This window comes from Argiope bruennichi, chromosome X2 (genome assembly GCF_947563725.1).
Source record: "Argiope bruennichi chromosome X2, qqArgBrue1.1, whole genome shotgun sequence".
In the NCBI taxonomy this organism is placed as follows: Eukaryota; Metazoa; Arthropoda; class Arachnida; order Araneae; family Araneidae; genus Argiope; species Argiope bruennichi.
The window spans coordinates 29,297,427-29,315,999 of record NC_079163.1 but is presented as its reverse complement, the minus strand read 5'-3'; the positions used below and the strand labels follow the sequence as shown (position 1 = coordinate 29,315,999).

At 29.2% G+C, this 18,573-nt stretch overlaps 1 protein-coding gene across 1 annotated transcript in view; it reads left to right on the top strand.

Moving 5' to 3' along the window:
* The window catches only part of LOC129960574 (pancreatic lipase-related protein 2-like), a 41,415-nt gene extending 23,691 nt beyond the window's left edge, over window positions 1-17,724 (top strand). Inside the window, exons 4-10 of the mRNA XM_056074065.1 lie at window positions 890-998; window positions 2,277-2,396; window positions 3,475-3,591; window positions 7,386-7,646; window positions 10,560-10,680; window positions 13,543-13,728; window positions 16,943-17,724. Of these exons, the coding sequence (XP_055930040.1) occupies window positions 890-998; window positions 2,277-2,396; window positions 3,475-3,591; window positions 7,386-7,646; window positions 10,560-10,680; window positions 13,543-13,728; window positions 16,943-17,048 (1,020 nt within the window). The 3' untranslated portion in view covers window positions 17,049-17,724. The remainder of the gene's footprint in view (window positions 1-889; window positions 999-2,276; window positions 2,397-3,474; window positions 3,592-7,385; window positions 7,647-10,559; window positions 10,681-13,542; window positions 13,729-16,942) is intronic.
* Window positions 17,725-18,573: the final 849 nt, after the last annotated feature.

Genomic DNA, 18,573 nt, shown 5'->3' with positions numbered 1-18,573 from the left:
GGGTAATCTGAAGGACCAATTGCCATGAAAACTAAGACGCGTACTGTAGTGAGCGCATTAGACACCATTACGAGCATATTACGCATCAAGGATACTTCGAATTAAAAGAAAGTGTTGTCGCTGTTATTTTTTCGTTTGCTTATATTAAGAAGCTTCATTGTGAATTATTTTCCCTCCTTTCCGATGCTGTGACAAAGACTTTCAGAAAGATGTAAATGGCATCTAATACAAAGGAAACATTTATTTCAAATTAAAATATATTTAAGTTTTTAATTTGTGCAAATCCATTCACATTTTTTATTAATCGTACACTAAACACATATTTCTATGATTTCAGTTAATGCTAAACCTGTAACATTTGCTCTCATTCAACCGTTAAAAAAAATAACTGCCCATGGCTTTGGTACCTTTACTGGAATAACCAAATGTTTTCTTGAGACTAGGTAATTTAACTGTCATTTTAACCTTTTATTGGGGAAAATTCATTCTTTATGAACAGAATATTCCAGAAAATTGTTTTAATTTTATTTAAATTAAAATCAGTTACCAATAAAAGCTAGGTTTGAATCTACAGATATTTTTAATATTAAAATCTCACATCAAACTACCATTTCTGATCCTATTTTCTATAAATTATAAGTTGAAATTTCCAAAAAATTTCAGAAATAATTTTCTATTGTTTTTTTTAATAATTTTCCATTGTTTTTTAATAATTTCCCTTTTTCCCATATTTTTTTAGAAATTAAAAATTAAAAAATAATAAATTAATCCGAAAAAAGCTAGATGGTAGAAAGTTGAATTTACAGAAATATATATTTACAATGAAAAATCTTGTTTATCAAAGTAAGGTCTGAAAATCTGAATATAATTGAAATATTTGTTACTTTAGAAACATTTGAAGTTGAAGAGAAGTAATATGCATATAATCGGCCACAGTCTAGGAGCACATATCGCTGGTTATGCCGGAGAACGACTGAAAACTCTTGGGAGAATAACAGGTATCAAATCCAACATCTTTGTAAAGTTTCACCTTGTATTTATTATCTGTTAAACTTTTTATTGGGCAATTTTTTTCACGTAACGATACATTAAAATATTTCTGGATTTGAAATTTATTTTAGAAAAGCAATTTATTAAGCTTTTAGATAAATTTGGTTTTATTTGTTATTTGATTAATTAATAATTAACTAATAAATAAACTTTATTATAATGTGAAATGCCAAACTGAAACTCTAGCTTTTTGTTTCATTGAAAAAGAAGTATGCCAAATTACATAACTGCATGTAAATTCATATGCGCCAGGAAATACCTTTTGCATTCCTTTTTCAATCAGAAAGTTTCTCGCATTGATGCTGAATTGAGGAATAAAGTTTCGTACTCTTTATAAGATTAGTTTAGTTTAGTTATATTAACGTTCCGTTGTAAAGCAACACTAGGGCTATTTTGGGACGAACCTCATAATTTTGAACCGCGGTCAGATGACGAGGACGACACCTGAGCTGGCACCCCCCTCTCCACACCACACCAGCGGGAGGACGTTTGGCATAACGGATTTAACGTGCAACAGACTCCCTTACACGACGGTTCTTCGGTGGAATCGGGTCTCGAACCTGAAACCCTATGGATCACAAGCCGAGACCTTACCACCAGGCCACCGAGGCCTACTTCATAAGGTACAGAAAGAAGTTCAGGCCCGATGATATTGTTCACCACGGAACCCAACAAAGGAAAGCAATTATCGAACAAACTGGATATTCCAGGCACTCGACACTTGCCTTAATATCAGAACCCTTTGTACGCAGAATCATCTAAAGGAACATCGACCATCCTTAACATTAAGTCACAGAAAATAACTGTTTCCCTCCATTCCTGACACACTTACCACTTAGGAAGTAATATAGAGGATTGATATACTGAATATATCAGTGTACTACCTGTTTAAATAGTCGCCATACCCAGCCAACAGGTGAGGTTTTGACACGTGCGAAAAGCTAAAGGCAGACAGAGCTTTAACGGAGCTCTGCTCATTTGCCTTTGAGGGACAGAAAAGAAAAACAAAATGAAGACACAGAACAAACTAAAATAGAAATAAGGTCAAATTACAAAACTATCTCGGGGTCATAATTCTTGTCACGCCTTACGAAAATATTCCATTTGAAATATTTTACAAAATTTAGCAAGCATTTCAAAAAAGAAATTTACTTTTGTAAAAGGTAATCGCTTAAGAAATTGAGCATTTCTATCTGTATTAAAAGCTATCTTTTGTGCCTTTTTAGCTTGTGATCCTGCTGAACCATATTTTGAAGACATGCCAAAAACTGTCCGACTGGATCCATCTGATGCCAATTTTGTAGATGTCATTCACACAGATGCAGCATCAAAAATCAGATTTATTGGTAAGAATTAAATGTTTACGAATTTAGTAAGAATTTAAATAACTACAAGGATAGCTATGCCTCTGAGAAATTGAATGATTGGTAGCCTCAGATAATACGTGTAGTTTTATTTGAGCAAAATAGTACCCATTAGGATGTGACCCATGCACAGATCCCTTTTAAAGAGGTATGCCCAGTCATCGACGATGGACCTGTTAACTAAGCAACATCATTCAAATTTTATCCCCAGGGGAAAAGAGAACCAGCGTACTGAATCGAGCCACTTCTTATCTCCAAAGATGAGGTATCTTTCCCCCAAGAATTTGACAAGGAAATGCTGAAGACTTAGAAATTATATAATAAAAAATGCATTTATCCTTGCAACTATTTTCTGAAATATTATATTATATATGATAGAATTTTATGTAGTGATATTTTTACTCAATCCGGATAAAATCTAGAGCTTGAACTTTTTATATTTAATCATATTTTTTCATTAGCTAAGTTAATTCAATACTTCTTGTGGTTTAATGTTAAAATTTAATTAAATTTAACCAAATTCAAATATTTTATCTCCTTTTGTTGTCACTCACTGAATCGCATTAGAATTGTTTTAGAGTTTGCCAAAAATGTAATATATGTTAACATACTCTGAAATGGTTAATGGTGAATATGAAGAAGAATTCGGGAATTTATTAAAATACTTTAGTAGATATTCAAGCACATCCAAGCATTCAAAAGATTCAGAGATGTACTAATGCTACATCTAATTAAAGCATTGGCTTATAAGAATAAGGAAATAACCTTTACAGAAAAAAATGGAGTACAGAATCAGTTTCAAGGTTCCAAGTTATTATCTTAGTAAAAAGGAACATATTCATGAAATATCGCGTAATAAATATTTTCTTTCTTTTTTTTTTTCAAAAATTTAAATGTGATCTTATAATTTTCAAAGCGACTCTGTTTTTGTTGGTTTTTATTACATTTTTTATGAAACTTTGAAAATATTTTATTTGACAGTTAAATTTCCAATTGTCATATTTCGATAATATTAAAATTTGAAATAATAAATTTAATATAATACATCTGTATGTTTTAGGTTTCGGTATGAATCAACTAGTTGGCCACGTGGACTTTTTCCCAAACAATGGACGCCAACAACCAGGATGTACAAAAGAAAAGTTTTTGACTTTTGTTACGGATGGATTAAAAGAAGGTAACTCAGAAAAAAAGAGAAATATATATTTTTTTATACGGAGGGATAGAAATTTGAAGGAATAAAAAAAAAACTTAAATTTTTAGCTTTTTTTTTTTGTTAGTTTGTTTTGTTTACTTACAACCAAACAGTTCTTATTCGGGTTTTTTTTTTTTTTTTGAAGATTTAATAACAAGTGCAAAAAAATAATACACTCTTCAGTGTTAAATGATCTAAAATGTATTGATGCAATAAAATAAGATAAAATGGATTATTATAATAAAATTCATCATGAAATTACTATTTATGTGTTCAAGCCTGAATTGAACTATCCACAGCTTTCAAAATAAATGCATCTGAAAGATATTTTATTATGTTACTGCTCTCAGTGATTAGTTTGTGGCATTATTTTATCCATACAGAATTATGGCAAAATTCTAACTGTTTATTTATTTTTTATTTTTTTGGAAGACGGGCCTAAGCTACAGAAAAAATCGTTATATTTGTCAAAGAGATGTAACAAATACAACATAATGTCACACTAATCATAACTCCGCTTCGATGATAACTGCTATTTGTATCCATTGTGAATACGAATAATAGCTATTATTTATTTTGGAAAGAAGTTATAACGGAATCATTTATTTTAGAAAGAAGTTGTAACTGAATCTCCTTTCAGCGCCAGTGTTGTAAAATGCAAGTCACTTTTCTTCTATGTATTTATGTAACATAGAACTAAAATATGAGAAAAATATATCTATATCCATTAATAATTTGAAATCCCTTACCCAATAAAAAAGACAATACTTTACGTATTTCACCAAAAATATGCTGTCGTTTTTCATTTGAAGAGAGCCTTTTGAGACATAGGAAATCCCATAATGATTTAGAGTGGAACTATATCTCAGTGCTTACAAGATATCAAATTATGAAAAATGTATGAGAAGAAATGATTCAATGAATTATTACTTAAAAGTAACTACTATACTGTTATGTTTAGTAATAACATAAAAATTCTTTAGATCTGAGTTATTAAATCTGCATCAAGTTTTAAGAGAAAAATCATAGAAACAGTTCAGGGATTTTTTTCCCTCTATTGCAAAGCTTTAATTGTCCACGGTTAAAATTTGATTACTCACAAATAGAAACGGTTAACGTCACGATAAAATATTTTTGCCTTTACTAAACGCTTATTAAGAGAATAATGGTAAGTTTAAGGGGAAAAATGAGATGAAAAAAAAACTGTTGAAATGAATGGGAAATTTTGTCGGTTTTTAAAATAAATATATCAAATGAAAAATCAATAAAAATTAACCAGTCTTTAACACAGTTTCATTTTAAAAGCAAAAAATGGAAAGGGAACTATTTCCCCACATTATTTCAGTTCTGTTGTTCGAATTTAAAAGCATGTCTGGGAAAAGAACAAACAATCCAAATCGAAAAAGAATAAGGAATAATTATTATAAAACAATTTTTAAACGGTAAAATGGAGAGCAAGCTGCTTTGTAAAAAAAATGACAAAAAGAAAAAATTATTATTTTGAGTACTACAACACGTTTTTAAGCATTTAATTACCAGCAAAATTATTCTTTTCTTAAGAATATTACTGAACTTTGCAAACGAAAGCACTCCTCACTAATCTAGGAAAATAAACAAAAAGTAATCTAGGAAGCTATCCTAGTGTCCAGATTTTTATTAGAAATCATGAGAGCGCAGAGAAAAATGGAGCCTTTAAGAAATGTCTTAGAAATCCTTGGAATTTCTATGATCAGAGAATTCTTAACTGAAAAAGACTAAATCAAATCTCGAACAAGTTGCTTCTGATGAGTAAATCGATATCAGAAGAGTGATATGTACTCTAGATTCGAAAACTGCTCCAATTTCAATCTCCATTTCTGAATTCTGGAAAAATATTTGATAACTTAAATAACTCAAAAAAAAGATTGATTCACCTGAAATTGATTTAATTCTTTTAAAACAACTCGGCCTTTGGACGTAAACTGTTTTATTGTGACAAAAAAAAGGATTTGTTTTTCAATGCAAAGATTTCATTCTGAAGTTCATCATAGCTTGTAATTATTAAAATAATTTCAGAAAGTTCATGTGTCTCATGCTGTCATGTTAGCTTCCTCTGTTGGCATTAAATTATCCTTTAATAAACAGTATTATAAAATTTATTTACGTTCGTCTTTAGTATTTTTGAATGCTTTTATAATGAACCTTTATTAAATTTTATTCTTTTTTCCATCATTCTGAAGATATAAATAAGTAAAAACTTTTTAGAGTTATATTTAATAGAATTCCGTCAAAATTGTTTCATAAATTGGACCGGAAGGGATTCAGAATGAAATAGTGTACTTCCAATCACCAATTTTTAGATAAAATTTTTCAAACAAAATTTGAATATCTGAAAATTGTGAAAGTAATTTGTTAAAGCACATGATTTGCGATGTATCAAATAAATTAACGAATCTCCACGTTAGATTCCCTCAAAGGCATGTAAGCATCCTTAATTGCATAAATTTTTACTCATAATTTAATATTACATATGGCAATTTTCTGTATTCGTTTCATATATAATTATATACATTTCAGATTTAATTCAAAATGAAATAGCTTCTTAGATACAAAAAGTAATTAGTTTAGATTTTAGATAACATAAAAAAAAATATGGAAATCAATTAAGTAATTAGCTAAAATGGGACAGATCTTTTCTTAAATAGACATCATAATTAATTATCAAGTTAGTATTCCTGCCTTGTTTAATTATTGAATATCCGATAAATTCTACAAAGTCACTAATTTAACAATTCTACCCACATCCAATTCAAAAATCCATCTGCTAATAACAGTGAGGCAGTTGGTAATCGCTCCTGTATCAATAACTGTAATTGACTTTCCCTGGCAGCTGAAGTAGCGCTGAAGTTTTAGTAAACATCTCGTGAGCAAGTCATGCACTACTATTGGGTATTTCCCCAGTGCTTTTCTTTTTAAAAAATGTTTTTGAAATTATTATTTTAAACTTGCTCGAATGTAACGTAACCCTACTTGTTATACTATCTGTATTGAATAACTGTTATACCTACTGGGTTGAACAATTGTTATACTAGTTGAACTGGATTGAATAATTGTTATACTAACTGGATTGAATAATTGTTATACTAACTGGATTGAATAATTGTTATACTAACTGGATTGAATAATTGTTATACTAATTGAACTGGATGGAATAATTGTTATACTAACTGAACTGGATGGAATAATTGTTATACTAACTGAACTGGATGGAATAATTGTTATACTAATTGAACTGGATGGAATAATTGTTATACTAACTGAACTGGATGGAATAATTGTTATACTAATTGGACTGAATAATTGATATACTAATTGGATTGAATAATTGATATACTAATTGGATTGAATAATTGATATACTGATTGGAGTGAATAATTGTTATACTAATTGGAGTGAATAATTGTTATACTAATTGCATTGAATAATTGATATACTAATTGGATTGAATAATTGATATACTAATTGGAGTGAATAATTGTTATACTAATTGGAGTGAATAATTGTTATACTAATTGGAGTGAATAATTGTTATACTAATTGGAGTGAATAATTGTTATACTTATTGGAGTGAATAATTGTTATACTTATTGGAGTGAATAATTGTTATACTAACTAGACTGCTTAATTCCCTACACAAGAATAGTTTTACTCCATTCTATAAACATAATTGAATTTTTAGTTTTTCAACAGCATTAGACTTATGATTAAACCTAAGTTTCGAACTACATTATTTTTAGGTCTGAGGCGCTTTGGAAGTTGCAACCACCAGCGAGCTCTAGATTTTATGCACCACTCAATAAATTACCGGAAAATAGTGCCTGTCGGTTACCAGTGCTCTTCTTGGGAAGATTTCTTGGCGGGCAAGTGTGCTGAATGTGGTAAAGACATGAAACAGTGTGCTATCATGGGAATAAGAGCTGACGAATACATCCCACTCAAGCCTAAAGATACCCAAACAGCATTTTATCTACAAACTGGTGGAAAAGCTCCATACTGGCGTAAGTAAAACCGATCCTGCGAGTATTAAAAAAAGTTTTTAATGTATATTTTCAGCAAAAAAATTTTATACTATAATTACTCATTCAAATCTTTATAATGAATTTTTATTAAAGGAATACCGTTAATACACATTCTACCTATATTCAGGTACAAGTATTGTATTTCAATAAATGTATCGATAGCAATTATTACATTCACCTTTTAGAGAAATAAAAATGCAACTTTTGTTAGAATAAGAATGAAAACTGGAATACGTGTGCCAACAAGCTGAACAACCATTCTTTTTGTTATTTTCGATTAATCAATTTCAAAAAATTTTACTATCATTTTTGGCATTGTGCTCGAATTAATTGTTCTTTGACGCTAAAACCGACTACAGTAGTCTCCACAAAACTTTCTCGTATGCTCCTTAGTAAATGTATAACTCCCTCGCACTCCCCCCCCATAAAAGTTGTGGATCTGGGACAAGGCTGTGGACGTCCCAAGAGCTCAGACTTTTATTTTCGGAATCTCGCACGTGAGCGTTTTAGTGATCCGTATTATACTTAAGGAAAATGAGTATGTACCTTTTTTGGAACAATTGTAATCGAAAGTTGATACATAACTACAATTTTAGTAATAAGATCGCATACCAAATTTCATTTATCTAAATCCTACGTTTCTGAGTTATCTATTTAGTTTTCCTGTTATCGCATTTGCATGAATTCAAATGACCAGAACAGACAAATGTTCAACCTGTCTACTTATTTGGTTTAAATTATAGTATGGATCTACGTTTTAGATTCTAAAATTCTTTACTACATTTTATTCAACAGGATCTATGTTTTACTTAATTTCCCTAGAACAGATATACAAATTTTCTCGTTATAGATTTCCTTAAAGCTCTCCATATTTATTATATAGATCATACACCAAATTTCATCCGTCTAGCTCAAAGAATTTTTGAGTTTTCGTGTTCACAGCCAAATAAACATTTTTTTTTTCCTCCTCATTCATTCAACAATCAGCACATCTGGATTTTTCGGTTTCAGGCCGATCTGAAACGTAGAAATTCGTCAATATCTCGAGGTCAAATTTTTTGACGATTATAATTTTTTCTTAAAATAAATAAAAAAATGAAACAGAAAATATAACTTAACATATAAGAGAGGAAAAATAACATAATAAGAGAAGGAAAGAACACAAAATGAAGTTCGTTTTCCAGATCGAAAAACAGAATCCGAAATAAAACAGAATCCCGATTAATAAATAATTTGTAATGTATTAATACAATTAGATAATTTGTAATATATTAATACAAATAGATAATTCGTAATGTATTAATAGACATCCATCCATAAGATGCCAACTAGACATCCCATTTAACATTTTGTCAGACTTGATTACTAGAGGAAAAATAATAAATGTAGAATTAGATGCATTCCGTTTTATAAAATTATCCAAATTCAACATTTACGAAAATTAGTTGATAAATAAACAAAACGGACTAAAACGCGTTATATCAGATGAATACCAATTTTTACGTACTTTCAAGCTTTAGAAAATCTATTAACAATATAAAACAAAGTAAATACGTTAATCCCTTTTGAATTTAATCCATGAAACAACTCATAATTCGAAATGTTTCCTTAATAACTTTTCCTAGTATTTCGTTACTGAAAAATGTGGACTTTTTTTTGAAATTATCATGCTTTTGATTCGGCAATATGGACAAAATATATCGCGATTAAAATATACAAACTTTCAAAATATTCGTGTTCTACAATAAATTAACTTATATCGCTTCTGAAAAAGTAAATGGCTTTCAAATGCTACTTTCTGTACATTAGAATAAATTGAAAGCAGCAGTAAGATAGCAAAAGAAAAATGTTACAGGAAAGACATTTTTCAAGTTCCATTTCTGCAGTGTAAAAGAGTACTGTCAACTTAGCAATAAAACAGCCAGTAACATTCGCACTTTTCAAGCAAAATCTGAAAGCATTTATCAATTTCCTATTGCTGCTATTTGGAGATAATTTTGCAGTTTTTTTTAAAGAACGTCTCGCCAAATTTAGCGCCATTTTTATTAGTATTTGACGTAGAATCTAATAAAGTAGAAAAACGAATGTTCTGAGAATTTATGATGAGTAAGTGAAAGATGTTATATCTAACTTGTCACAGCTGTTAGTCAAATTTCCTTACCGTATTGACTAATAACGTAGATGAAACGCTTTTAATTTAGAAGTAATACTCGTCACTTCTGCTTGTATATAAATCATGCCTCTCGGGATGGAATAAAACGAAGTAAAAAATTCAAAGAGTCTTCTCTGTCTTCGACCACGATTTTGCTTTAAAAATTATGTTTACATATATTATATATACATTATTTTTTATGCAAAATTACTTGAGTAAAATAAATTTGAAAAAACTGAAGAGACAAAATTTCCCAGGAAGACTCAAATAAACATGAAGGGAGAAACAGATGGATCGAGTAATAAATTGAGGGGGGAGGGGAATAGATGCTGAAAGATTTGAAAAGCAGCAAACTAGAAAATAGAGCTAAAAGCTATTTACATTTATTACATGATAAATACAAAGCAATATTTGTTCTTGAATTTATTCTTGCATATGCTTAAATTTAAAATAAAAACCTAAGACCAGGAAATTTTTTTCCTGTTTTCAATATAAATGTTTTCCTTTTTCGTAAAAAGGAAAGGAGGAGGGGAAACCAAAATTCATAATATAAATAAACTCATAAATTACTCATACATATTGCAGATTCTCATTCTTTTATAAAGGATGAACTGACATTTCTTAAAATACAATTGGGTCTTTAATGCAGTATAAAAATCTCTGTAATGCAATTCAATTTATATACATTTGTACAATTTAAGTACAATTATTTTTCTTAATTCCCTTATGTTCTTTTTCAGAATATCATTATCAAATATCTGTTAAGTTGTACAAATCAAAATCAGCTAAAGATACTTCAGGAAAAATAGACGTTACACTATTTGGTGAATATGGTGACGAAATTTTCCACGTACAAAACACGTAAGTAATATTTAAGTACTATAATTTATCAACCATCTCTGAAAGAATATCTAAAATTCAATTCAAACCCTTTCATTTTTTTTTTACTTTATTATTTTCTTCCAGTTTACCTTGAAAGTATTTTTATATAAGAAATTTTATAGACATTCGTAACGCCAATATAATCATCGTGTTCTTAAAGACGTTAACTTCTGTTCCAGTTCTGAAATGAAAACTTTGAACAAACCATCTAAGAAAATATAGATAAACTACATTATGCCTTAATGTAGTTAACATCTTTAATTTCTCAAATGTTGATCACAGGCACATACGTTTACAAAGTAACATTTTTATTAAAGCAATATTTTTATAAGCACGTTTACAAAGTAACATTTTTATTAAAGCAATATTTTTATAAGCACGTTTACAAAGTAACATTTTTATTAAAGCAATATTTTTATAAGCACGTTTACAAAGTAACATTTTTATTAAAGCAATATTTTTATAAGCACGTTTACAAAGTAACATTTTTATTAAAGAAATATTTTTATAAGCACGTTTACAAAGTAACATTTTTATTAAAGCAATATTTTTATAAGCACGTTTACAAAGTAACATTTTTATTAAAAAGCAATATTTTTTTTTAATGGATAAGAAAAATTGCAGATGATTATATTTTAACAAATATAAAATCTAAATTTTCATAAGGTCATCTCCCGCAAAAATTTCCAATTTATTATTATTTCTAAAAATTCCCAAAAAAATTTATCTTCATTTTTAAAAAACAAAGGTATTGAGGAATTCGTAACAAATTAAAATATAAACATTTTAAGCATAAATACATGCCGAAGTTCGCCGAAATTCTTCTATATAAAAGCATCTTAAAATTTAATAGGATTGCATACAAAATAAAATATAGAAATCTATCAATAAAATGTATAAACAGCAATAAATAACATTAGACTATCAAATTCACTATTAAACACTATTGAAATGTGCGCACATTCAAAGAATATTTTTCTCTGAGTGACGCACTACGCAATCTTTTCTATAAACTTTAACAATTTATCAAAAATAATTTTGTTCAAGTGCAAAGAAGCGTCTTCAAACCAATGCATCTCTGCAACGGGATGGATGGACAACATTTTGAACGAGTTTGTAAATTTTGTCTAAATGTACAATATTTTCTTGGTTAACATACTGTCAGATTTATTATTTCTTTACATAATCTTTCTCCCCTTGGTAAATGCTTCATGATCCCTTAAATACGTGACATCAATATGATTTGTTCTCTGGGACAGGTATTATAACAGCATATTTGTCTTTTCATGTCTCTTAGATTTTCTAGAAATCATCCTGCAAATTCGAATATCCCCATATTTTGGAATTTTACGTACACCGCACCAAAAATATATTTGGTACCCCTGACAGTTTAATTTCATTCTATATAGTATATATTAATCAATATTGTGTGTAGCAAAATCTTTGTATTATGTGCGTCGTTTCTTTACACAAGTGAACAAACTTGAAATTCATCTATTAGTTGAATGGAACCGAATTGTCATATTTGAAGCATTATGTTTTCGGTTTGATTTTTATATTATAATGAAATACCGTACGTAAATATGTAATTTAGAGGTTATAGTAATAATCTATTACTTACTCAGCCTTTCGTTTTTTATTGACATTCTATTATTGATCATTTTATAGCGATTACCTTTTTTCAAAAGAAATATATTTCAAATATTTTTTTAACAAAACATAATTATACTGTTACACAATTTTTTGTGCATATATATAACTTATTCGGCCAAAAATTTTTAAAAATCGGACTGTTAATGAGTTAATCTCTGATGAATACTTTACTCGTTGAAGTTTATTTGTACAGAGTCGTATGAAATTATATTATGCGTGTATATATATATATATATATATATATATATATATATATATATATATATATATATATATTCCCTAAAATACAATTGCCTGCAATTTTTAATCGACCTTATAAAATGCATCCTTTTTTCATGTAATTTTGTAATTTAACACAATTTCAGGTATTAAAGCTTTAAGCAATCTTATTATGTAGTTAAATATTTACAATTCACTTTCATTTTTAAACCCCTGAATACCTGAGAGAAGTAAATTGCATTTCCGATTTGTAAATAAATTTCATGAAGTCGGTCATTTTTTTAGCAAGTTAAAAGGTAGAATATTTGAATTATTTTCGACTTCTTACCTATTAATTTATTAATTCATTATTATGAACAGAATTGTATTTTGAAATCAATTTTCCTCAACTTCACTATAAGATGGCGCCACGGATAAGGAATCAAATCGATTAACATTTAAAGTTCTGAAAGTATCCGAAACAGAATACTACTGCCCAGGGCACCCAAATGTACGAAATTTCAAAACAAGCTGACTGAAAATTTGATTACAGAATTCCATTTTTGAAAACATAAAACAAGTTCAATAAAAGTTTATTAAAAAAAACTGAGTTTACGTAATCTCGAGTGTTCTATTTATTGAATATTAAACAAGTAAAATTATACCTAGAATTTCTAATTTCATACAAGTTACACGACTAACGATGTTGTATTTGAAATAAGCACAGGAGGATACAATAACAATTTGGTACAATATCATTTACAATATACAAGAAAACAAAAAAATTGTTCCAGTCGTATTTCAAATTTCTGAATTTTATATTCATTCGCACACTTACTTTAAATAACCTTTTTCAACCCTTTCAGAGTAGAAGAAATCAAACTATTAAATTTTCCTCATACAAATTCTGTATCTAATTATCAATATATCGTTTTTGTGTTTATACAAACAAGTATTCGAATTTTAAGCTAATATTTTGTACGTTTCCAGGGCTGTTAATCTCATTCATGGATCAAGGTATCAATATTTAGCTACCACTGATAAAAACCTTGGAGAAATTAAAAGCGTCAGTTTGCAATGGACCCTGCAGACACTTAATCCTATTAAATTACTTATCAAGCCAGTGATATATGTAGAATACATCACAGTCGTACCAATGAACACTCAAGAAAAATCGTAAGTAACATCCCTTTTTAAACAATAATAACTGTTTAATTGTTTGAAAGTGTGGGAAACTTAGTTCCATAAAATTTGAAAAATGTATATCAAATGCTTTTGGTTATTAGTTACTGTTACAAGCTGTGCATTCAAGCAGCTAACTCTTGATTTGCGTTCCAAAAAAAAAATTGAAATTTTGGCCATTATATTCCGGTAGCTACAGTTTTAAAAAATTATTTTGTTAAAAAGTTTATAAAACTTATTTTTAAAAAAACTGGTTAAATTATATAAAGATGAAACAATTTAAGCGGCGACACATCAATTTTGAAGTTGACAGTTATGGGGACTGCAGGAACTAGTGCTTTTATTCGTTCTTTTCATTAACAATCAATTTAAAAGGTTTTTGACGTCCATGGAAAAAAAAAACATTTCAACAGATACAAGTCATATTTGGACCTCCCCGATAGTTACAAAAACACAATCGATGAAGTCTACAGCTAATTCGACAGTCATCTCATACATTTTTTTAATATGATTCCAAAAGACGTCAAGTCTGAGAACCTAGTAAGCCAATGAACCAATTAACCAAACTAGAGCCAATGCTGTCCAAATGTAATATTTAAGTGTTTCTGAACTTCACTGATAAAATGAACGAGAGCCCCTTCTAGCTGGAACCGCAATTAAGAACGCAGCAATTCAGTAATACCTTCTTTTGAAAGTTGTGACTAAATTTACTGGGAAAAGAGCAGGTCAAGATCAACTACCGACCAGAAGAAGGGGCATTTTTGGAAATCCCCTCGCTAGAGGTAAAATCATCTGAAAAAGCCTTCAGCAATGCTAATTTAAACATTTGTAAAAAAGTTTTGGGTTGCACGTGCGAGTTCAATTCCCATACAGCATCCTTTACCATATGAAGTTTTTCCAACCCTGGAATAGCGTGCGATTTCTAATCCTCTTATGTGTCTCTTAAAAGTTTGTCGTACTGATACAGAATTATTCTGTCTATGTTATATAAAAAAGGAAAAAAGTCATTTGTTAGTGAATCTTTAGTGTCATTATATCCACATCTATAATTCTTTTAAAGTTAGAGCTCAGATATTATTCAAAATTGCTTTTGTTCTAAATCTTCTGGATTAGATTTAAAAACAGGGCTTAACCGGTTAATACCACGTCTCAGAAGCTAATTATTGATATTCTGTTTTGGAATGTGTCAATGCTTTATCACTCAACTACAGGTAAATGACTTTTTTAATTTATATGTAAAAATAAGCTATTAATATAAATTACAACAATATGTAAAGATGATGAAATTTAAACAAAGATGCTAGAAGAATTTTATAAAACCAAAACATTTTAAGCCAAAGTTTCCAATTTCTGAAATATGACTTCATTCAAGTAACATGATGATTCCATGTTATATCATTATTCGTGGTGAAAATCGCATCACAAAACAGAAGAGCGACTTATCAAGAGAATTATTTTCAGTCTGTACTTTGTAAATCAATGAAGATGAACGCAGATTATCTGCTTGTGCTAATAATTATAAAAGACAGTTCATGTTTAGTTTCAAAAAGATCCTGGATTTTGTTTTTTCTGCTCTTAACAATGTGTTAATCATTTGCAAAAAAAAAAAAAAAACGGCTTGTGAGCGGTTTTCCCAGTCCATAATAACATATCAGAAAAATGAAAGAGAAGGAATAGAGTTTAGAAACACTCCTGAAAAAAAATATCCAATATCCATATGATAATTTTTCTTGAAGAGCACATTCAATGTACGATGGGATAGGAATCTACCTCTAATCCCTTCAAAGAAACGATTTTAATAATAAAAAAAGAATATTTAACATTTTTAATTACATTACGTTTGTTTTATACCTGCAGTAATGAAATGAGACAGAAAACGAACTAATTCTTCTATATTTTTATCCAACTGTTTATTTTTTGAAAACAAAACATTTTTATTGGGGTTAAGAACTTGAATAACAGTGATCTGTAGAACCTATTACCTTCTACGAACTGGCTCTGCAATGATCATTGGTTCTACCGAATACAACAAAATACCTCCTCTACTTAATCACATTGTGACATTTACAATCAGTTAAAAGCCCATTTCTGCATCTGAATATGGAAGAAAACTATGTTATTCAAAGATAGAAGAATCTAATAGCTAATTGAATTCGTTTGAGAAAAAAAAACACATTTAACAAACTTCCATCTTCAGTAATTGCTTCGTTGGAATTTACAAGCAAAACTGACTGTTTTACCTGCCACATTTCCAGCAAAATTATAGTATATCATTTGCCTTTCAATTCAATATGACTTTAAAAGGATTCTATCTTATTTTTTATCATTTAGGGTTAAACTGCCAGAAAGGAACCAACTTAAGGTTTACAATTAAATAACACCTTCTCGACGTAAATGTGAAACAGAGTAGGAAAGAAAAATATGAATATAAAATTAGTATTCAGGTATTTTCCACAGCAAATACCGTGAGAACTAATGTATGGGCTTTATGAGGATGTCAGGCTTTCTTTCGTCCAGAATCTTCTTTATATTTATTATTCGTCCCAAATGTCTTAAATTCTATACAATATTTTCTAACCGGGGGTGAGTTTCATCAATAGGCATGGCAATACATTAAGCTTTTGGTAGAAGGTAGTCAGTTGCATACTCGTCAAGAACATCTTCATCTCCACAGGTGCATCCAGATATCAACAATTTTTATGTGGCATGTCTTCTAACAACCTAAATGTTAGAAGACATGCCACATAAACATGTTCAGTGATGTCTTAACTGATTGTTAAACTTTCAAGTATTTAAAATAGGAAATATTCATTTCGATACGCAATGCAACTGATTTAACCAAATGCCATCTTAATTTTTTTTTCAATCTTTCGCATGAGTAAACGAAAAAATTAGTTTTTCAAACCTTATTAAACGGAATATTCATTGTTGATAATTTACTAACCCAATAATTAGCGCATTCAGAGGTCAATACGCTACGACTTGTAATTTTAATATTAAGGTAATTTTAATTAAACTAAATTTTTAACACAAAATTTACTATTATTCTCAAGTTTGTGAGTTTTTGTTTCACAATTGTAGAAATTCTAATTGCTGTGTTTCGTGTTTAACAACAAATTTCATTCATCTAGATAATTTTCATGTACACAGTATTTTATGAACTATTTATATCGATTATCAAGATAAGTTAAATAACCTTTATTTTTAGGCCTCGAAAACTGACAAACCGACAATACTGTGGAAATCCTAATTTAGCCATCAAACCTAGAACTACTGCTTCATTTCTCAAGAAAGACAACTGTATCAAAGCATAGTCAGACGCTGGATCAAACTTGGAGTTATGAAGACAAGACTGAAAATATTTAATCCCTGCAAATCGCAGATAATATTTAAAACTGTCAACTGTTACTTGTACAACATATTATCAGAAGAATCATTCATTTTACATATGTGAAATTATTTAGAAATACTAGAATTAACTTGATCTTTGAATGTTAAGTTTGTAAACACTAGAATGAAAGCACTAACTACACGTGGAGTTACAACAATCCATCAATCTATTATCACTTTTTCAGTCAATATTACATCATTTTTCCTATCATATAATGTGCGTATAGAATTATTGGATTCATCTTACTGAAAACAACTTATTATAAGATGAGATGAAATATCTTCTCATCTGAAATTAAAATAAATAACATCAAATGAGCCATTCAGTTCAGAAAATTGAATTAATTCACCCGCTTTGTGCCATGGTTTACGCATGCGATTCGGATCATTTATTTAACCGGATTATTAGAATTTAGCGATTGAAAAAAAGTAACCGAGAAGTAGGTAATCTAGATATAAATTAATCCGACAGTAGGTGTAAATCATCAGCCAATCACGCATCAGCCAACTTGTCAATCCTATAATAAGATAGAAAATGGCGTTATATGATCAACTGTAATATGACGTTTATGATTTAATAATAAAGTTTTTGAGTTCCTATCCCAGCCTTCAAATGTCTTTGTTATTTTGTTATACAATAATATAAAATAAATATTCTCACAGTTTTATTAATATGATAGATTTCATTATTTTCCGTTATATTATTCTTCCAAAAACATACACATCAGAATATAAACATTTACTGTAAATAAAATCATTCATCTCCTTAACTAGAAATTTAAAAACACATCACCTTTATGAATGACCTGAAAATGTAGTCTGATAATGGAGAGTTGATGGCTTAAGTCTAAGCTTATAGACAGGAAAATTTCAGTTTAAAATCCAATATCACCAGATATTCACGTGCTAACATTGGGATCAGTAATAGATATTCCAACAGTTGAAGTTAACGAAATGGCTTCCCAAAGGTATAGTGCATAATTTTCTAGAGGAATTCAAGTATCGTCATGATCATTTAATCGAGATGACAATCTTGAGGTTTAACCATTACTTTCCTACTTGAGGCATAAAAAAAAAAAAAAAAAAAAAAAAGACACAAGTCTGTTTAATCACCAATCAAGTCATTTCTTAAAATGACAAAAATAGTAACAATAAGAACACGAAGACATGGGAAAAAAAGAAATGAAAAAACTAATCACTGAAAACGAAATTTCGAAAATGTTGAGGAATTGATGTGAAACGCATTACAATTAATTGAAATCACTATCATAAGGTATTGTCTCTTCATTATGTGCCTGAAAAGTCTTCAGTTAGAGACAAAACAAATCTCCCTCCTTAGTTATAAAGCGGCTTACTAACAACTGCACGTCTCAAATCAAAACTGTCAAATCTGCTGTTTTTGTTTCTCTACATATATCGTTAACTATGCACCCAAACCGATTTCTGATT